Source organism: Ornithodoros turicata, chromosome 4 (assembly GCF_037126465.1).
Source record: "Ornithodoros turicata isolate Travis chromosome 4, ASM3712646v1, whole genome shotgun sequence".
Lineage (NCBI taxonomy): Eukaryota > Metazoa > Arthropoda > Arachnida > Ixodida > Argasidae > Ornithodoros > Ornithodoros turicata.
In genome coordinates, this window is record NC_088204.1 from 21,589,476 (window position 1) to 21,611,581 (window position 22,106).

At 43.4% G+C, this 22,106-nt stretch overlaps 1 protein-coding gene across 2 annotated transcripts in view; it reads right to left on the reverse strand.

Annotated features, from left to right (window-relative positions):
- Positions 1-22,106, reverse strand: part of LOC135391313 (uncharacterized) — a 63,087-nt gene that overhangs the window by 18,944 nt on the left and 22,037 nt on the right. Inside the window, exons 9-19 of one of the 2 annotated variants that reach the window (XM_064621545.1) lie at positions 21,057-21,233; positions 19,272-19,486; positions 12,438-12,687; positions 3,535-3,648; positions 3,395-3,472; positions 2,422-2,537; positions 2,308-2,366; positions 1,666-1,717; positions 1,541-1,608; positions 1,378-1,487; positions 325-384 (exon numbers count right to left, since the gene is read on the reverse strand). In XM_064621545.1, the coding sequence (XP_064477615.1) occupies positions 325-384; positions 1,378-1,487; positions 1,541-1,608; positions 1,666-1,717; positions 2,308-2,366; positions 2,422-2,537; positions 3,395-3,472; positions 3,535-3,648; positions 12,438-12,687; positions 19,272-19,486; positions 21,057-21,233 (1,299 nt within the window). Of the gene's footprint in view, positions 1-324; positions 385-1,377; positions 1,488-1,540; positions 1,609-1,665; positions 1,718-2,307; positions 2,367-2,421; positions 2,538-3,394; positions 3,473-3,534; positions 3,649-12,437; positions 12,688-19,271; positions 19,487-21,056; positions 21,234-22,106 lie in introns of those variants that run through there. The other variant, XR_010421902.1, reaches the window with a different exon arrangement.

The window sequence follows — 22,106 nt, forward strand, 5'->3', positions numbered from 1 at the left end:
TACGGTGCTACGGTAGTCCTACGTCCGCTTCTCCGTGTTCAAAATTCGAATTTCCACTGTCCAATCACGATGTAGATCTCGCGGACCGATGAGTAGCGCTCCTTGTGGATCGTGCAGACTGGCTCCTCATAGGGGTTTCCGATAATGACATGGTCGTTATAATCTAGTGGGTCGTGGAGTTGCCATCACATATCCCTAACAAATTGAATGCATCTAAAATGGCATGGAGGGAGGGGGGGGGGGGGCAGTACTAAACAAATGGTAGTGACAGAGATGCTGATACGATGCGCACAAACAGATAAGAAACAGATAGGTTGCACTTGCCCGTAGTGCTGCTAACACGGCGATGCCGTCTGCAAAGTTTTCGATGACTCCAAGGTCTTCCTTTGTGAGACACATGCACAAAAAGGGTGTGTAAGAGCATCACCTCTGGGACCCCTTGTAAATTTCGGGATACGTAATGCAGGATGGTACAGAGCAATGATGACCGGACAGAAACAAGGAACATATCTAGGGTTGCCACCTTTCACAGTGAAAAATACTGGCTGAGGGAGAGGAGGTGGAATAGATGGGAAGAGGAAAGGCTTGCAGGAAACAGAAAGTGGGGGAAAAAAGGTGGGGGGATAACTGATGTTGAAAATTGCTATGAACAGGCATGAATGCAACCCTTGATTGTATTGGCGCAACCCGATTGGACTGCCGCTAACTTTGATAAACACATCCACGCAGACAAACCCTTCTTTGCAGGCGGAGACCTCATGGTACAGTGAACCCTCGTTATTATGACCATGGTCGTTCCCGAAAATTTTGGTCATAATGCGGAATTGTTATATTAACGGGGGGGATTTGCAGAGGTTTCACTGCATTGTTCCACAGGAGCATGGTCGTAAAGCGCGTATGTCAGATTATCAGGGGTCATATTAACGAGGGTTCACTGTAGTTGTATACGGCCTATGTTCTAACTGGCTCAACACAACCACCAACAGCTTTGCACAGGCACTGCCCTTGTCCCCTCGGAACACAAGACTGTAATGAATAACTAAGAAGATGACTCGTGACTGCGGAGTTGGGTCTAAGTTCCAGATTTATTCAATGTTGTGTTCAATGGAATGTTGAAGGGAAAACCCGGAAAAAGCCCATATGAAAGGTCACAAGCCACAAATACCGGCCAAAGGCTCCCGGTATCACTGTTCTACTGGCAACTGGCAGAGTGAGCGAATAACCGGCTATGCCGCTAAAATATCGGCCAGGTGGCAACCCTAAACATATCAGGTTGAGTGCGTTCTTCACTTGTGTCCAGTCTTCCCTGCCCTTTACCATCCTAAAGCTATGTATACCAAGTAACCCAACAGGCTATGGTTTTTGTCATTCACCCACTTTCTGAGCTCTGAAGCGTTTCCGTAGGCACTTCTCTGTTTCAGTGGTCTTCAGGTACATTAATCCGGCTCCCCAGTTTTCGTAAACACCTCGTTGGTTAATAAAAACACCTGAAAATGACTTATGATGATGGCCACACTGAGGCACTTGCTACTTTGCGTACCTAACAAATCGTAGGCCTTCACTATGCCCCGTAGAATACAGTAGATAACCTTCATCTTCCTAAATATGCTGTAAGTTAACAGGTTGTTACAAATTAATGCAAAAAGTCTGAACCAATAGACTAACTTTTGTTCCAGGTCCCATATAGTAGTGCCGTGCATTATACTGTATGGAAGGTCTGAAATTGAACAGGTAAAGCATTTAAGTCACTGTCCAGTATTCACTGCACATGCAAATCAGAAGCAGCAGAAGGGCTGCACATTTTCTCAACTTAGATATGAGAGCACGTGCCAACTTGTGACCCTTCGTGCGACGCAGAAAGGTGACGTGGTATGTTTGGAAGTCTGCATACATTTTTTAGAACGCATAACAGGTAACAGTGTGGCCACTGGCATTCGTCACTTCATGTCAACGTTCACAACTTCACTGAACACTTTTATCTAATCCTAATAATTAAACAGTCAAAGAATAAATTTTCATTAATTAATTAGGAAATGAAAATGCGCTGAATATCCTGGAAGGCTGGTAACATTATGCAGACGGTCTTGTTCCAGTGCGATGCAGTGGGGTTCAGCTTAAGTGAAATGCCCTATACACACAGTATAATTATTAGATCTGGACTGAACAAATTAACACTGCATGTAAATTAACAAAAATTTAGGGAGTATTTTTGACTGACTAATGAGAGATTCAGATGGACACAGAATGTTTCAGATAAACAGGAATTCAAACTGACACGGTCTTAGTGTACCAACAAAGGTCACTTACATAAAGCATTGGTATCGTAAATGTAAGAACTGTAAGTATCAAACATAGACCTTGTGTACCTGAAAGTAATTTGCATGCCTGTAAACGTTCCTTTTGCTCACAGAAAATGCTTACAGAAAGTAATGGTAGGACTTATCCTTGAAGCCATTGATAAGGTCCCAGTAATATTTGTTTCCAGTTTCCATGAAGGACACTATAGGTTTCAGCAAATCAGTTCCAGACCCAAAGTCCTGTAGCAGAGAATCACATTATTCATAGTCCATATGCAAACATAATATGCTGCAAACCTGAAAACAAGGGCAAAATCCTGTCTCATGTTTTCTTAATGCGTGTCTTGAAGATTTGTTTGCTTGTATCATACTGCTAATTTGGATGTATTTCAGGCCATTGCAGCTGAGCATGTATTTGCCATGAGCATCATTTGACATTCACGTTGCTCCCTTCTCACCGAAGAATGCTGATGATTGAATGACTAGAGTAAATTATTTGTAGAAGAATTTATAATTCTTTTGCTGTTCATGGGCATTAAAAATAAACACTGACAATACTGAAAATAATTCAAATAAATACTTTAAATAATGAAATAATTTCAGGGGCCTATGCTCTATAACTATATTATGGTAAGGAGATGTAACAAATGGTATGAGGTCAGTCAGGACGTTTAGATGCCTAAATGAAAGTGTGATGCAGTTCATTTTTTATTAAGGGCGGTAAAGGACATCATGTAATTGAGTGATTGACACAATTTGGTACAAGTTCACAAATTGTACCAACGAAGGCAATGCTTGAATAAAGCAACAAGAAAATACAAGACAACAAGACTCTCACGTAGGAATTTTCATGCTCAGGAGCACGCACATGCAGCTAGTTTTCGTGATAACTGGTTGAGGACAAGAGACCACATGATTGATGAGCGTCATATGATATGTTTCACAGCAAAAATTTCTACAACATGACGTAAGGATACACAGAGATAAAAAATAAGTTTTCAAGGCTAAGTGCCTCAGTTTTAATTTCAAAGCTGTACCATTATGACTTGTATGGAAATACAGATGGAAGTTTTTTGTGGCAACAGATTCCAACTTACAGCCCCTGAATGGATGGCGGGCAGGAACTGATTCATCTTGTCGTGGGGATAGAAAATGATGAGATTCATTCCAGATAGCTGCAAGTGATAAGTACGCAATTAACTTACCGATAACTAAGAAGAAGAATAACAGCATTCACCTTACGATAGGACAGCACTCGTGACCTTCCCGTGGTGATTGTGCTGAATGAGTACACAAGATCCAGTGCCACTGTAAGGTTGTGCCGCACAAGTGTACGTAACACATCTCGCACCTGCGGAATTGAATGTTACCGCTCAGTAAAATGGCTAGATAGCTGAATTCATGATTAAAAACGCTACAACTTAAAAATGGGGACAAACACAGGGACAAACACATGGATGACGCACCAGTGAGTGCTACTTTCAACAGTTTATTGACAAAGAAATAAGCTGTAGTTAAGTAGAGAGTAAATTTTCTTCCCTTTCTGGCTATTGAAACAGACTGTGCTCACACAGTGCTCCCCGTTTCAGACTGCTGCAGGGCCATTCCATGCCCAGTGGTCCAGAGGTGCCACACGACACCCCCTAGAATTTTATGTGAATTTTTTTGGTGGTTCCTTATGACTCCGAAAGCAACGGAGCATTGGTCTTTTCTAACGAAATTGAAATTTATGGCGTGCAGAGCCCCTCAGAGATGCAGTGCTTGGCAAAAACCTATGTCGTTTTAAGCAAGCATTACGGCCCACGTAAGGCACGGAGCATGTTAAAGAGCGTCCGATTTGATAGGGGAGAGTTCGCCCATTGCACTCGACGGGCTCGACGCTTGTAGCGTGCACGAAATTTGCAAAACTTGAGCAAGTTTACCAATTTTTTTGCAATATAAAATTTTAGAATTTCTCTTTCAGAATTTTTTGTCGTATTGCCCTGGTGTTGCACTTTCAACATAAAAAAATCCAAACTCGCCAGTGCACTGTACGCCGCAGTAAAAAATCGGGAAGTCGACAAAATGCCATTTTTGACCGAAAAATTCGGTGCGAGGAGGTCAGGATAGAAGCGTGGCAAAGGTGTCATTCGATGCACCGCCTACCAAGCAAGACGTAGCAAAAAAAATCTCAGAGGTACTTTTTGATGAACTCAAATAATTTTTTAATTGAAGGTAACTTCGCAAACATGTATGCACTCTGCGGCGCAGCGTACCGAATGTACAACTGAGCGGGTCACTCACAAAACACTAGACGGAAAGAAAACACTAGGCAGCCACATTATTGAAAAGCAAATAATGATTGCAAACACTTGTTTGCCTCCTTCGAGACCTGACGGTTGTGCAGTGAGCGTTTAGGCCATCTTGCGCTCTAACGAAACTTGTAGTCAGCTCGCGGTGGTGGTAAGTAAGAGATGAGTAAAGACATGGAGATAAGGGTCCATTCAGGTTTTATGGTACCATATGGTTGATTTTCGGCCGTATGGCACCCGGCATCCGTCAGTCGAGTCGTTGACATGGGTAGAGTAATCACGACATGAACAGTGATCAAGTACTGCCTGCACCGAACACAAGAGGAGAATGCTTTAACCAGTAAGTTCCTGGTATGGTTCCTTTCATTTTTTTGCATGTGCATGTTAACTCATTTCAGTATTGGAAACAGATCCCTTTAGCCGTCCACTCCTCTTGCACGCATATAAAACTTACTTAGTAGCGCTGTGATGTACAATCTTTTCGCTTTGTGCGCCAACAGTTGAGATGTACGTATAAGAGAAAATTTTGCCAGTCAAGGATGCTATCACTTTCAATACCGGATAAGCCACTTCAGGACATTTCTGTTGTGTACAGGGCTATGATACATGTACGTACTGCATTATTCAGGTCAGGTCTAATGTTTCTTTCATAGTCATCTTGCATACAAGGAATGGTTATTTCAAAGAAACAGGGTGAGCGTACGAGGACATTCACATTAATACTGCTTGCCATGTGAAGCCCTGTAATGTATAAGCAAGACCTTAAAAATGACTTCAGGGAGATCTGGGACTTCAACTTGTTCCTGCTTAGATCTTGACTTTCGCAACTCACAAAAAACCACTAACTTAACCCGTTAACCGTTGTTTCATGACAGTGATCTGAGTCCAAGGAACAAGGAGAAAAGCAACAGATCTCCCTGAAGTCATTTTTAAAGTCAGGCTTACACACTAGACCTCACATGGCAACCAGTATAAATGTGCCTGTACTCGTACGCTCGCCCATGTTTCTCTGAAATAACCATCCCCGTATGAAAGATGACTATCAAAGAAATTTTATGCCTGACCGGAATAACCCAGTATCATAGCTTTGTACACAACAAAAATGCCCGGAAATAGCGTATCCGATATCAAAAGTGACAAAACCCGTGACTGACAAATTTTTTTCTCTTATACGTACATCTCAACTGTCGGCGCACGAAGCGAAAAGATTGTAAGTCACAGCTACTAAGTAAGTTTTATATACGTGCAAGAGGAGTGGACAGCGAAAAGGTTGTCTTCCCAATACTGGAATGAGTAAACACACACATACAAAACAAAAATGAAAGGAACAATGGCATGTCTAAGGAACTTACTGGCGAAAGCATTCTCCGCTTGTGTTTGATACAGGCAGTACTTGATCACCGTTCATGTCGTAATTACTCTAGTCATGTCAACGCTGTCATGTCATGTCAGACACTCGACTGATGGATGCTGGACGCCACACGGCCAAATATCAACCATATGGTACCATGAAGCCTGAATGGACCCCTATCCTCTTCCTTTACCATTCTTTACTTATCTCTCACTTGGCACAACCACGAGCTGGCAGTTTTGTTAGAGCGCAAGATGGCCAGCATGATGAGCGCTCACTGCACAACCATCGGGTCTCGAAGGAGGCAAACACGTGTTTGCAACCATTATTTGCTCTTCAATAATGTGACTGCCTAGTGTTTTCTTTCAGTCTAGTGTTTTGTGAATCACTCGCTCAGTTGTTCATTCGGTACGATATGCCGCAGTGCGCATACATGCAAAGTTACCTTCAATAAAAAAATTATTTGACTTTAACAAAAAGTACCTGAGATTTTTTTGCTACGTCTTGTTAGGAAGACAGTGATTCGAAGGACACCTTCATCACGCTTCTATCCCGACCTCCTCACACCAAATTTTCAGTGCATTTTGTCGAATTTTTACAACTTCCCGATTTTTTACTGCGGCTTAGTGCACCGGCGGGGTTGAACTTTTTTGTGTTGAAAGAACAGCATGGGGGCTATACGACAAAAAATTTTGAAGAAGAAATTCCAGAATTTTATATTGCAAAAAAATTCCAATACTTGCAAACTTTGCAAATTTCGTTGACGCCACAAGCGTTGAGCCCATCGAGTACGATGGTGAAAACTGCTTACATACAGTAAAATGAACTCTCCCCTATCAAATAAGACGCTTTTTAACATGTTCCGTGCCTTACGTGGGCAGTTATACCTGCATAAACAAGACATAGGTTTTTGCCAAGCACTGCATCTCTGAGGGGCTCTGCACACCATAAATTTCCATTTTGTTAGAGAAGACCAATGGACTGTTGCTTTTGGAGTCATAAGGAACCACTAAAAAAATTCACATTCTAGTCATCAAATTCTAGCCTCACAAAAATTTCTAGGGGGGTTCGAGCACCTCTGGATCACTTGGCGTGGAATGGCCCTGCTGATATCTTGCCCTTATCTCAGTTTTGATAAAGTGCACTGGCACCTGTAGTCCCGAACGTGCAAGGCCAAATTGCCAGAACTTTTTTTTACTGAATCCTTGTACCCCATAACATGTGTGTTACGCATCCCTTTGTCTGGCCAATATATGTCCTTCCACAGAAAAATGGGATATCGTAGATGACTCCCGATGCACAATTAACAGCCGCATGTTTACGTTGACAATTGCACCCACATTCTCCTCTATTCTCCATTGAGTGGCAGAGAGCTTAGCTTTGCATTGCCTCCATAAACAACCCTTACATTATGATTACGGGCGTACTTCAGAATCGTAAAGTAGTGCGAAAACCCATGTACGTTGGCAATGATCACTATGTGCGTATGACTCAATCGGCTCCTTTTCCTGTTTTGCTTGCTCTTCCTGTTTTTTAGGAGCCTACGGTGAATATTTGTCATAATGTCGTCGTTGTATCCGGCACACACCAACCTATTCAACTCAGCATAAATTGGTATCGATAATCTCGTGGAAGCAAGACCTGGGTAATACCTCCAGCCAAAGGTGGTGGCCTTTGCAGATTACCACAAGGTCAAGAAACTGGCGCTTATCATCGCCGATTTGTTCTACAGTGAACCGCAGAGCTCCGGGACTTCCTGCTTAAACAAACGAAGTATAACTGATCTGAACTAAATATGACATCTGCTGTTGAAACGATTAGATAATCGTCAGATAAATCAGATAAATCAGATAAAGTAATGAAAGGGTCTTCCGACGACCAATCGTTGCTCTTTAACAGACTTCTGTACACCATGGTCGATGACAGCCAGGACGAGGTCGCTCAACATAGCGGCAATCCTTGAACCAATGCACACGCTGTTAGTCTGCACGAATACGTTTTTATAATGGTCCACGTACGTGGGCTTCGTGTGCTCTCTGGCCACCCACGTAAATTGGCCCACTCCACATCCAGTAGAGTCCTGGAAGCGCACCGGTCCATAATTGTCTACAGCCTTAGAGACAGCCTCACACATCCTGTCAAAAGGTAGACTGTAGTACAGGTTGACGATGTGAAGAGATGTAACTTCCTAGACACCCGATTCCAGCTTCTGAAGAAATTCAACAATCTCTAACGAATTTCCCACCAGAAAGGTGCCCTCAATTGGTAGCGTAGACAACCAGTTTTGCAAGTACGTACTTTGCCAAGTTCCCCTCTCAGATATAATTGGTCTAAAAGGAAGGCCACTTTTGTGAGTCTTCATGGTAAAGAAGCTGCTCAAGTAGAGACAATTATTTTTCGAGATGGCTCAAGGCAGTCCACTCGAACCCCAACCTTCACACATTTTCTTTACTTCGCTCTTCGCCGTTATAGCAGGCCTTCCTTTTACTGCTTTGAAATTTTCTCCAAAACAGCCAGGGCTCCCTGATTGGACGAACCTTCGGCCAACACACACAAACCACCTATGTTACCTGCTTGTAACAGCCTGTAATTCTTTGCCTTTATATAATGAATTGCAGGTCAAACATGTATGTCTTGAGGAAGGGGTTGAGGTCGACGTTAGAGCACCTCTGAAGCACTTGACATAAAGCGTTGCTTTTCCTGTTCAGGAAGCTTGCTAGCCACAGCATGGGCCATACCAAGCAGACATACTTCATCGGTGGGACACCTAGGGGCGTACTTAGGAATTACCTAGGCACACCTAGGGCGTACGTTTAATTTCTTCAGAAGCTGAAACTTGGAAACTGGAAAGTCACACAAGGCCACAGACAATTATGTGGAGTGGACCATTGTGAAAGGGTATGTACTTGTGTAGCCTAACAGCTTATGCATTGGTTAGAGGATTGCTTCTATGTTGAGCGACCTCGTCCTGGCTATCATCGACCTTCAAATGCTTCAAAGACTAAAAATTGGGATAGCGTCCGCTGTTTTTAATTCGGTCATAACCAGGTCTTTCTTCCACGAGATTAGCAATAGCTTTTATGCTCACTTGAATAGGTTTGAGTGTGCCAGACACAGCAACGACATGTTTACAAATACTTTTTGTAGGCTCCTCAAAAATCTGAACCGCTAACAAAAGAGGAGCTGAGTCATAGCCATGTAGTACCTATGCCCTACGTACATGGGTTTCCGCACTACCTTATGGTATGCCCGTAATCATGCCACACACTGCCACTCAAGATTAACAGAAATGGAAAGTGGGGAGAAAGTGGGGAGAAAGTGGGGTGAAAGTGGGTGCAATATCAAACATGATGATGGCTGTTAACTGCACATCGGGAGTCGTTTATGATATCCTGCTTTCCTGTGGAAGGACCTCCATAGGTCAGACAAGTAAACACACATGTTATGGAGCACAAGAATTTGGTAAAAAACACTTCTAGGAACTTGGCCTTACAGGCTCGTGACTGCAAGTGCCAGTGCACTTTCAACAAAACTGAGATAAAGGCAAGATACTGGTGGCAGACGGAAAGGGAAATCTAGGAAGCTTTCCTAATTGGGGAAAATGGGGAGTAGTGCATGAGCACAGCTTCAATTTCATTGGCCAGAAAGGAGTTAAGTTACCTGTCCACTTAGCTACAGCTGTTTGATTGGACTGGTAATCCAGAAGATGTGGGTTCGTGTCCTACAGCTGGCTAACCTTTGCAGTGCCTTCCACCTTTCATCATTAATTTCTTAGGCACTTGAGGCTTTGTATGCATTTGTCCTTTCTATGTGTTCCAGCCTCAGAACATCAATTTCTCATGTACAGCTGTTTCTCTGTCAATAAACTGTTGAAAGTTGCGCACTGTGGTGTCATCTGTGTGTTCGTCCCTGTTTACAAGGTTTTAACGCTTCTAATCAAGGATTCAGCTGTTCACCAAATGGCCCAAATTGCAGTTCTGAACTGGTTAGCTCGAATCCCACACTGCTGAAGGGGTTCATCAAGTCGCAGTCCCAGCAACGCAAATGACCATGGAAGAAGTGTTTTCTGGACTCGAATACTGCCTACCGGTACATGCTGCCTCCACAAAGAAGCTCACTCGACACTCTAGGTGACGTACGTTGTCTGTGTCGTGTGTGTGTGTGTAAAGTACTGATGTGTGTGTCAGTAGGGGTACTGTCTAATTTGGTTTATTAATACATCTTACTTTGCGTATTACTTCATTCCTAGAGTCTGAAGTTTTAGGGTTTAACTCGATTCTTCCCTGAATTGAAGGTTGCCTCTTTAGGGTGAAGCCCAATTGTTACCCGGCAGATTGCCTTCACTGAGACATCAGTAACAGATGCGTATACGAAGAGGGGAGTCAAGTCCTGTAGATCACATAAACAAAATACAGAAGCCGACACTGAAGATTTTTGTTTAAGTTTAATTTGTACAAGCTTTCGCGTGGAGGTCCACGCTTCCTCAGGTACAAAGTGAAGTGGTGACACACATAAGTATATATAGTATAGACATATACACTGCTGTACAAAGAAAGGGAAGAGGAAAGGAGATATGGTGCCACATGGCTGTGTACAATGAATAGCTGGGCAGACGGATAGGTGACCTCTAACCGTTTAAGAACAGTAAAAGGTGTTGTTGTGAACAAAAAGGCTCGCCAACCCAGTTTCGCGGAAGGGGGGTCAGGAGTATGGGAAACGAGTGGCCCAGAATGGACAAAAGGGAAGGTTACGGAATCCGTAACCTTCCCTTTTGTCCATTCTGGGCCACTCGTTTCCCATACTCCTGACCCCCCTTCCGCGAAACTGGGTTGGCGAGCCTTTTTGTTCACAACAACACCTTTTACTGTTCTTAAACGGTTAGAGGTCACCTATCCGTCTGCCCAGCTATTCATTGTACACAGACATGTGGCACCATATCTCCTTTCCTCTTCCCTTTCTTTGTACAGCAGTGTATATGTCTATACTATATATACTTATGTGTGTCACCACTTCACTTTGTACCTGAGGAAGCGTGGACCTCCACGCGAAAGCTTGTACAAATTAAACTTAAACAAAAATCTTCAGTGTCGGCTTCTGTATTTTGTTTATGAGACATCAGTAGGAATACACACTAACTTGTTTGCAGCAAATCCAGTTACATCACTGTTTGTTCCAAACCTGTACAGTTAGTTAGCATAATTGAGCCAGATTTCTCTCCCAATTTACAACACTGGGACGTTTTCCACCTGAATTCGCATGAATTTAGAGCGCAGGTTAATTTACCAGATTTTTATCCTCGGAATTTAGAAAAAAATATTTCCCGAAAACTTCAGGCTCTATTACCTAAACCATGAAGGCCCTGTTCGTGTCAAGCCAGGTCTGCATTCTTTCTGTTACAAGTGCTCTGTTATGTCCACCCACTAAACCAACAGTGAAAATAAAAATAAGGTTTACCATTGTTGTTATTGCACCTATTGCTACTCCAAGTGGTTTTTTTATGTTTTACAGTCTACCGCCGCATCGTACAAATTTTACACAATGAACCGACATAATTACACCACCATGACATAATCGGCAACCCCTATGAGGAGCCGGTGCGCACGATCCGCTAGGCGCGCTGCTCATCGGCCCGCGAGGTCTACATCACGACTGGACAATGAAACTTGAATTTTGAACGCGCAGAAGTGGATGTACGGCTATCGTAGCAGATGACAGCAACAACTCCTATGAAAATTCGTGGAATGACGGCAGTCAATTTTACAATAAAACAACTCCCGTGGGACATCCATCGTTTGTGCAGAAATACTAAGGTAAGCTGAAGTGCAAAGTTTTATAGAAGTTGAGGAATGATGAGTAGCGCCACCGCTAGCTTCCAAATGCAGGGCTGGGAAGGGGTGCCTATAACATGGCCGTTATATTTAGAGCCTGAAGTTTTAGGGTTTTACCCGATTCTTCCCCGAATTTGCACCCCGAATTGAAGGTTGCCTCTTTAGGGTGAAACCCGATTTTTACCAGGCAAATTGCCCTCTCTGGGATGTCTGTAGGAATGCACCAACTTACTTGTATGGCACAAAAATTCAGTTACATCACCGTTTGTACCAAACCGCTACAGTTAGTGTGAATAACTGAGCCCTATTTCTCCCAGATTTTAGCGTAATGGAAGTTTTTTCGCCCGAATTCGCATGAATTTAGTGTACATGTTTATTTACCCAATTTTTACCCCCCCGAATTTAGAAAAAAAATATTTCCCGAAAACTTCAGGCTCTAGTCATATTCTTGTAGGTCGTGGTTCTAACTGACACATGCGTTGCCTCGGTACTGCATTGGAACCAAACTCATAAAACTTTTGGTTTCACACTCTGCTCGGCGGACATCGTGGCAGGACCCAGTTTGAGAACCTATGGGTTATGCAAAAGACACTAACGTGGTTGTGCATCAAAACGTGAGCCCATTTACATATCTAGGATGCAAACTTTCACAGTCCAGCCTGTTACTCACATTTATTGGAATGCTAGTGTGCATCATGTGACGCTCATCCATGATCCTACCATAGAGGGTGGTCATGACGTACGGCATAGCCTGATCGACGATGTAGACACAGTCGTGCAACCGTTCTGGCTGGGCGGCGTAGTCTCTCACGTATGCATTGTAGAAAATCTGCAGTGCAGCTGGCTCGTAGTTTTTATTTGCCAGTGCCGGAGCAAGCCACAAAATCAGCCGCAGAGCCAGGTAGAGTTGAGTTTCGTGCCTGAATGTAAAGTCAACATCAGCCTACCCCAAAATGTTGCCACTTTTTTTCCTGCCCGTAATGTAAAGGGAGTTGTGTCACCATTTGGAGCCTTGGACATGTATGAAAAATGCATGCTTATTTCCAGACCTCTAAACTAATTCAATGCAAGCAACCCAATTACTGTGAGTAATTACACTTTCAGTATTTAGTTACTTCAAGGATTACTTTCGATATTATGTATTTGTAATTGTGACTTAATTACTTTTCCACTTAACTTGTAATCACGTGCAATTACGATGAGATCTGAGACTCAACTTCTCTTTAAATCTTGATTTATTTTCACAGTGTTTATGATATTTAACCATTCAGTAATGAAAAGATTACTGTGACCACAGCACGGGTATGCAATATTGTGTGCGATCAGGGGCACGTTCGGAGAGTAAAGATACGCTTTTGCGTACCGCATGGGTGTGTAATAATATGAAGTCTCACCATTTTAAGTTTAGTTTCAGTTGTCTCGACAGTTTGAACAAGGTCATGTGGCCCTAGCACGTGAGATGATTCACAGTTCTCCCATGGATGGTTTTTGCGTGGCTTGCGTGGTGCATGTGTTGGTCTTTTATGCACGATGGCTCCGCGGAAGTGTTTAACCCTCGAGCAAAAGGTAGCGCTTATCCGCGCTGTGGAAAGAGGTGACAAGCCGAAATCTGTCATCGCCAAGGAGTTCAACATACCGGCGTCCACGTTGTCGACGATCATGAAGAATAAGCAGGACGTCTTCGATGGCTTCGAGAAGAATTTCTCAAGCAACAGAAAGTGTGACCGAGGTTCCAAGTATCCCGAGGTGGAAGCCGCACTACTTGAGTGGTTGAAGAACGCCAGGGCTGCGAACCTCCTACTGCGCGGACCCGCACTCACCACAAAGGTTTCAAATGCAGCAATGGCTGGCTCGAGCTCTTCAAAAAGCGGCATGCTGTGCGGAGCACACCGATAAATGGTGAAAGTGGTGCAGTGAACCAAAATACCGTAGATACGTAGCAGCGAAATCGGCTTGCGGAACTTCTGGAAGTGTACCCCCACAGGGATCTCTACAATCTTGACGAAGCTGCATTCTTTTACAAACTCCTTCCCAAGCGGACGTACACAACTGCGGACGGCTCTTCGTCAGGCGCCAAGCAAGGAACGCGTTACGGTCCTGTTCGGAGCCAATGCTACCGGGGACGACAAACTGCTGTTATGATACTGGGAAAGGCTGAAAAGCCGCGCTGCTTTCGTGGCGCAACTCTGCCAAAGGACTGCGAATAGAAGTAACAAAAGTGCTTGGATGACAGCGGCTATCTTCGAGGATTACGTGCGGCTTCTGGACAGCAAATTTCATGCAAACCAACGCAAGGTACTGTTTGTGGTGGACAACTGCCCGAGCCACGGCAAGATCGAAAATCTTAAGGCCATCACTGTGGAGTTCCTGCCATCCAACACCACATCCGTGTTGCAGCCTATGCACCAGGGCATCATGACAAGGAGGCTGAACCGGAAAAGCCTTCTCCAGCGCATGCTGCTAGCATATGACTGCAACAAGGGCTACAGCATCGATCTGCTTCGTGCAATTCGTCTGATCTGTCGTTGGCGAATAGCGAATTGCTTCGCGCATGCAGGTCTTTGTCGTGCACGTGTTGCGGCTCAGCCAGTTGAAGTAGTTGAATTTCAAGATGATGAGGAATCTGAAAGCCTGTACAGAAGAGCGCACGATCTTGTGGGACATGAAGTGGAAGATGATTTTGACACCTTCGCACGGGCGGACGCAAACGTTCCTGTTGTCAGTCCTGTGACGGACGCCTAAATTGTGGATATTATCGTCAGTCGTCGGGAGGTCGACGATGGAACTTCGGACGACGAGTCAGAAGAACCCTGTGAAATACCTACGGCGGCGGAACAAGGAATATTTTGCGTCTGATTCACAACAAGGTAGAATCATGTGGTAGAATGCGGTGACAATGAACTGTGCTGCGGGAACTGTGCTGCGCAACGTGCCTGCGGGAACTCGAACATCTCCTCGCCGGCGGTGGGGCTACGCACCAGACCCAAGTGACTGCGTTTTTTGCACGTCAATAAAATATTGTCGCGATGACATTGCATTTTCACGTTTTCCTGGGTCTGGATTTACTGTTTTTGAAGTGTCTCAACTTTTATCGAAATACCGCTTATAACGATTTTTTTTGCGGTCCCGTCGACTTCGATATAACGAGGGTTTACTATAACGATGTCAGATGCTGTCCTGTGCGCGCAACCTCGATAAACATACAGTAGAATCTCGATGATACGAATTTCACGGGGTAGCGGGAAAAATTAGTATATGTAATCCGAAATTCGTATCAAAAGAATTAAACCAAAGTGAAAATTCATTTTCCAATACTGTCAGTGAAAGAGGTCGGTAGTAACGCTTTTATGTCACCATATTTGGCCAATGCTGCTTAAAATCGCGAGATGATTCAAAAGGTAAAGCACGTGCTTTCCACCCACGAGTCACGCGACAGTGTTCTAAAGCGAGCTTCCCCTAAAGCTAGCAGGCATTAGGTGAAGCCGACTTAGGGAATGGTGACGTGTAATATTGCCAGCGGTCGTCCTGATATGTTCACTGGCTCCCTCCACGAGTTCTGGTCGCTGTTTTCCCAAGCCAGTGTCATGTCGCGTCTTCTTTAGCATCTTTCGTTTTCTGCTGCTACATGCAGTGTGGCGCGCGACTTTTCGAGGACGCGCTATTTAGGTCAACCCTTGTTTAACGATGTACCTCGTTAACGATCAAATTTGCGATTACCGTTAATATCGTTATACGCGGGTTTTACTGTATTAAAGCAATATTTGTGTTACGTTGCTGCAACATTGAGACTGGATTACAGCCATATTTTTTCAATACAAATACAATAGTATTGAGCAACATCTGTGTCATGCTGCTGCAACATTGAGACAGGATTACAGCCATATTTCTCCAATACAAATGCAATACTGAGGCAACATTTGTGTTATATTGCTGCAACGTAGAGACAGTGTTACAGCCATATTTTTGCAACACAAATACAGTGTGGAGGCAATATTTGCGTTGTATTTCTGCAACACTGAGACGGCATTACAGCCACGTTAGTTCAATGCAAATGCAATATGATAGCAACATTTGTCTTATGTTTTTGCAACGTAGAGACAGTGTTAAACCCATATTTCTCCGACAAAATACAATGTGGAGGACACATTCGTGTTGCATTTCTAAAACAATTAGAGAGCATTATAGCAATGTTTCTTGGAAAAGAAATACGACATTTCTGGCAACAGATTCGTAATGTGTTCATGTTTTTTGAGCGGGGTCTCATGCATTCCTCTCAGTTAATATCCTATGTAGCACAAGCCTGACTTAAAGGGGGACTTCGGAACCAAATGGACTTCAAGCTTGCGGTATTCCCACGATCATTTATACGAACTGAGCACAGTTCTGAAATATCTCACTTGAAAACAAAGGTGAAATCATAACGACGACTTTCGAAATTTGAAAAAGTCTGGGTCCCGCCGAACGTCGATGGAAGTACTAATTCTTCCTTTCTCTGCTCGGCCGACGTCACTGTGCATTAGTCATACCATTCCTGCGCTGTTTTTTCACTCTCAGAGAAGCAGATGACCGTTGTTTCTTTCCATCTGTGTCTGAGTGATCTGATCCATAACCTTAGTTCATTGTAACATAACGTTCCGATTGAATGGATTGTTCCAGGAACGTTAACGCAATAGCTACGACCGGCGCGCTATACTACTTGTCCGCTTCATGCAGGGTGACGTAGCGCGTTGGCCTTCGGAAGAGAAAGTGTTTGAGGTTCCTCCCCACATACCTGTTTCGGTTTGATTGCTCGCTTATTTTGAGGCATAATTCATCACAGGAGAAAGAAACAAAGTTGATGGCAGGTATACTGTAGATGTTATGCACCAACTACGATGTGCAGCAATTTTTTCACCGATCGTTCCGAAGTACCCGTTTAAAAACATGGTACTTGACAGGAAGGAGTGTCAGGATTGTTGTTGGATATACTTGACCCGTTACAGATACATGGGTTAATTGCAAGTATGCATCATTGTCAACGTTACGAATGGTTTACACCCCACTACACTTAATGAAAATACCCCAACAGTTTGTATTTCAGTATGTGCTTTATGCAGTGGGGTACCCAAGCGGTTTCCCCAGAAGAGTCTACCTCCATAGGTAGCTCTCCTGACTGATGACAATATGGGTCTCCCCACCCCCAGTCAGGCAGCAGAGGGGCCCAGTACTTATGCTGTCATGCATTGAAAAATGCGTACATACGGTGCCGCTATGTTGTGTACACATTGCTAGAGTGTTACAAATGAATGCTGCAAACGAAGTTAGCGACGTTTGGGCGACGTCGCAGTATGACATTGATGAAATGTTGCCATACCATTCGGTGCTCTGGGGCGTGTTCGACAAACATTATTGTAACGCTTTACAATGTTGTAGGAATGCTACATAACTGTCGCCTAAATGTTGTGTTAAAGAAATATAGTTGTAACACTGTCATAATGTAGCGAAAACATGTGCCAAATGCAAAAACCCAAATGTTGCCTCAATATGGTGTGTGCATTGAAGAATAGTGCTATAACGGTGTCACAATATTGTGGAAACATGACGGAAATGTCACCCCAATATCGTGTTTGTGTTGTTGAAACAAGGTTTTAGTGCTGTCACAATGTTGCAGAAATGTTTTCCAGCAATGTTGCTGCAACAGATTTTGAAGAGGACATCAGCCACGTTTCTGCAACGTTTGAGTAAAACATTACCACAACATTCCGGCAACAAATTGTGCTACTAGGCATGTCAACGAGGAGCACGTCATGAAGTTCCTCAGGGAAGAAGAATAAAGTTAACTCTGTGTAATTCAATTACATTTCAAAGTTAACTGTTATTGTACCTAAGTTACACTTACAATTTTGTATTCATAATTCAATTAGTTCTGAAATTATAATTTTGACAGGTCTGCTTAACAAGTTCCTCTTTCGTTGTGCATGAACTACTATGGCTAATAAAAGACTAACATGATCAACTTAAAAGTAAGACAGACAACAATCTATGGATAAAAGATGGATTGATGGCATGTGCAGGTCATTGCAAGGTTACACATCCTTCAAGTAGTGATAGAAAAGATAGACATTACAAATGGTAGAAGGAAATTATTACCAAGCACGGCTGGATGATATGGCACGCAATGTCAAAGATAGTGAAATGGTGCTGTGAAATGTTTATGTACGGGACATGTGATAAGAATATGTCTAACAGGCAGCCACATTCCTCACAGTACTGGTGTGCACTGTGGTGGGTCCTTTAAACAAGGAAATTACGTGGAATATGGGTGTGTACCACCCGTAAGCAAGAAACTGACATTGTGTATTCCAAGAGCCTGAAGTTTGGGGGAAAATTTTTTTTATAAATTCGGGGAGTAAAAGGTTTATATAAGAAGAAAAAACGGATGTCATTCACAAATTATATCACTTTCAACGATAAAATGGCGTGGATACAGTCTAGCTAATGGACGACCTCCATAATGAAGGTGCCTGAGCAAGCTGTTGAGCACTTTGTGTTATGTTCTGTCTCCTGCCCATCGCTAAGGCAGTTTCAATTATGGAAATCACTGTCAACGATTACAAGTAGAGCCCGAAGTTTTCGGGAAACATGTTTTTCTAATGAAGGAACGAATAACGTTTTCCTAATAATGTTTTTCTAAATTCGGGAAGGGGGAGTAAAAATCGGGTGAATAAACACTTGCTCTAAATTCATGCAAATCCGTGTGGAAAAACTTCCAGCACGCTAAATTCGGTAAGAAATTGGGCTCAGTCATTCAGACTAACTGAACTGGTTCGGTACAGACAGTGATGTAACTGCGTTTGCTGCGAAACAAGCTAGTATGCATTCCCACAGACACCTCAATGAGGACAACTTGCCGGGGAAAAATCGGGTTTCACCCTAAAGGGGCAACCTTCAGTTCGGGGTGCAAATTTGGGGAAGAATCGGGCTGAACCCTAAAATTTCAGGCTCTATGTGTTCTGTACGTGTTGACAGGCATTGTATATGGCTCACATTAGTCAATAACACTCACATAAAACATCGTTCCACAACCACTCTTGCATTATTAGAATATTGAAATAAAATTTCATATAGCGAGAACCTGAACAAATGTTTTAGCAAGAAACAAATTTGAAGCACGCAACATTTCCTTCAGTTTCAGGAAAACAGAGGGAGAAGGACCTCACGGAGGAAAGAACGGGGAAAGAAGACAACAAAGCGGACATGGAGCCTCTCCACTTCATGTCCTCCTTCCCTCGTTCATCAAGGAAATGTCCGCTTCACATAACCACCAGCACGTTTGCATCTCACTACTTTGCTCATTCAAGAATCAGCTCCAATTCCTAGGAGCTTCGGATTCTTTCACAGAATCACCAAGGCTACGGGGTCGGATTATAATTACTGATTACATTACTACAAGACGACCCTGAACTGCTAGATAGTTTTTGCTGCCTATTCTCGTATGATATGTGCACCCAGAAACGCCACTTACTCGTATAATTTGAATGCCGGGGTTATAGAAGTCAACTGCGTGTAGAATGCAACACTGTCGATTTTGACGAGCATCTTTGGATTGTAGTTTGGCTGAAAGTGCACCAGGTACGAATGCCAGTCCCAACGAGATGCAGCAGGCACCAGAGTCACTTTTACCCCTCTTTTAGTCAAGGCTGTTTTGTCTAGGGCATCGTGCTCGGCATCGGAGATTATCTGCAAAAGGAACTACAAGTGTTAGCGTGCACTTGACACATTGAGTGAATGAGTGATCAGCAGGATATTCCAGCTGTTTTGAAACAATTATTTGAGGCCATGCCTGAACAACAACTTTATTGTAGTATATATATAGAGCGTGAAGTTTCAGGAAATATTTATTTCAAAATTCCGGGGGCAAAATCGGGTAAATAAAAATCTGCTCTAAATTCATGCTAATTCGGGTGGAGAAGCTTCCAGCATGCTAAGTTCGGGGAGAAATCTGACTCAGTTACTCAAACTAACTGTATTGGTTCGGTATAAACGGTGATGTAACTGCATTTGCTGACAAACAGGTTAGTGTGCATTCCTAGACATCTCAGTGAAGGCAATTTGCCGGGTAAAAATTGGGTTTCACACTAAAGAGGAAACTTCAATCCGAGGTGAAAATTCAGGGGAGAATCGGGTGAAACCCGAAAACTTCAGGCTCTAGGTATAGATCTGTAGTTGTATACCAGATGTTTCACTAAAATACCCCAGCTGGAACAGCTGACACCATCGAATAACCTTTGGTAAACTATCGACTATCTACCAAGACTATCGACTGTCTTCAAGACTATCTACCAGGAGCTGACCAGTGAGTGCCTCGTTTGCATATGCTCATTAATTAATATTGAAGAAAAAGCTTCGGTATCCCTGGTGCAGCAATCAGGACCTTCAGTAAAAATTATTAAACAACCTGCATACACACTTGATTTTTTTTAGTAATTGGTTGGTTTTTGGATTAGACATTCCTTGCGTGGAGAGGTGCATAAATGTGCTCCTTCGCTCAACTATCCGGATCTGAATTGAGTGTTCATCCCAGTTCATCAGACTGGTTTGCACACGGAAGTAACCGGAGAAGATAAGGAACACCTGGAAGAGACACCGTATTTCTTCACCTACTCTTCCTCTACCCGACCCGGGTACACAGTGCAGCTGTCGTTGGGTAGCCGAGACACCGGAGACTAGGTACCTTTATCGTAGTCATGATGAATGCACCGCGAGCGCTATGTACCACTCAGGTAGAGGAGGAATACATTCGTACTGTTCCTTATCTTCCATCAACCCCGTGTGTAAACCAGGAGGACTTACTCACAATTTAGAGCCGGACTGTCATGCCAAAGAGCGTGTTGCTGCACCACTGCTACACAGGAAACAAGCCAACCTAAAACTGTTAATAACGCGAAAGAATAACTAGGTGTCGACATGGTTTCTTCAAACATTTTTCCACGAAGGCCTTGATCGCCATGGCACAAGCATGGAAAGCACGCTAAGTAAAATTGAAAAATTAGGATATTTGTTCAGTTATTTATTTAGAGTTAGTAACGGATTTTTATTGAGAATGAGCGTACACAAGTAAGCAGGCTTTAAAGTTCCTTGATAGTGTTAGTCGTTTCTGAACTATTCAGCTCCGGGATTTTTGTGAAACACACCAGTAGGTGTTGCACATAAAGTTTATTGCAGTGCACTGTAGTACAATGCAAACATGGTGAAATGATTCACATCTATGGATTTGCTGAATGCTTTCTGATCAGGTATCGCTGCTTACCTCAGCCAAGCCCCTGTCAATGCGAAGGATATTTTCAGCAAGATTGGGTGGCATGCCAAAGAGTGCAAGTAAGTCTTGCATGTCACTGATGATTTTGGAGCTAGCAATGGTGAATCCTGTGGTACTGTCTATGGCCCGGTAAATTCGAGATGGGAATGTCCTGTCCGGGAGGGATAACTGAAAGTGGTGTGATGTTTAAAGGGAACAACAAACAAGGTATCTTGAGAACAAGAGAGTCGAACTGAATCAGAATTTAAAGGATTTAGCCAACGTGAACACCATCTGGAACCAAAGCTGTGCTGCACTGTCCCGCTAAAAATAATTGTTTGCACATACTAACGACACTGGAAAATTTTACAGTATGCGAATAACAGGCCCCATCAAAAGGCGAGTAGCACTGTGTCAGCCCTGGGGTTAACACCGTGCTGGAAGGAAAGTCTACCACTGAAACTGCCCGATCGCTCCGACCTCACAAATGATCCCGACGACACAGAAATTGGGGAGTGACCCACTGCTCCCACATAACATTTTTGGGACTGCGAACTGGTATAGTAGTATTCTTCAATTACAAAACCTGAACTTTATCGTTACAATTTGATTAGTTCTGTTGGTCCGGAAATTTAGGCACCCAAAACGCTGGAAACAGGCAAGCAATTTGGCCCTCAAAAACACCAATATAGGCAATAAAATACAAAATAGGCCTGTCAATCTGGAACATTCTTGTTGGTGTTTCAGAATGGTTAGGGTTCTTCATTTTTGGTTTTATGGTTTTTCAAATTTGGGAGGGAAAAATCGGGTGCTATGTACACACAAGAATTCTGGGAGAAATCGTGCGCTATGATCTCTGTTTCATATGTCACCGGGGAATTTTTGGGTGAAACGAAAGGCATGTGAAACAAGCCACTGCTGTGACACTGGGACGCGAGACAAGAATCTTTACGTTTCCGCTCGGAATTGTGGCAGTGAATGACCGTGGTATTCAAACACTCGCTCGAGGTCCACAAAAGCTCGTCCGTGACTCCTGCAGGAAGGGAACATAAAAAAAGGACA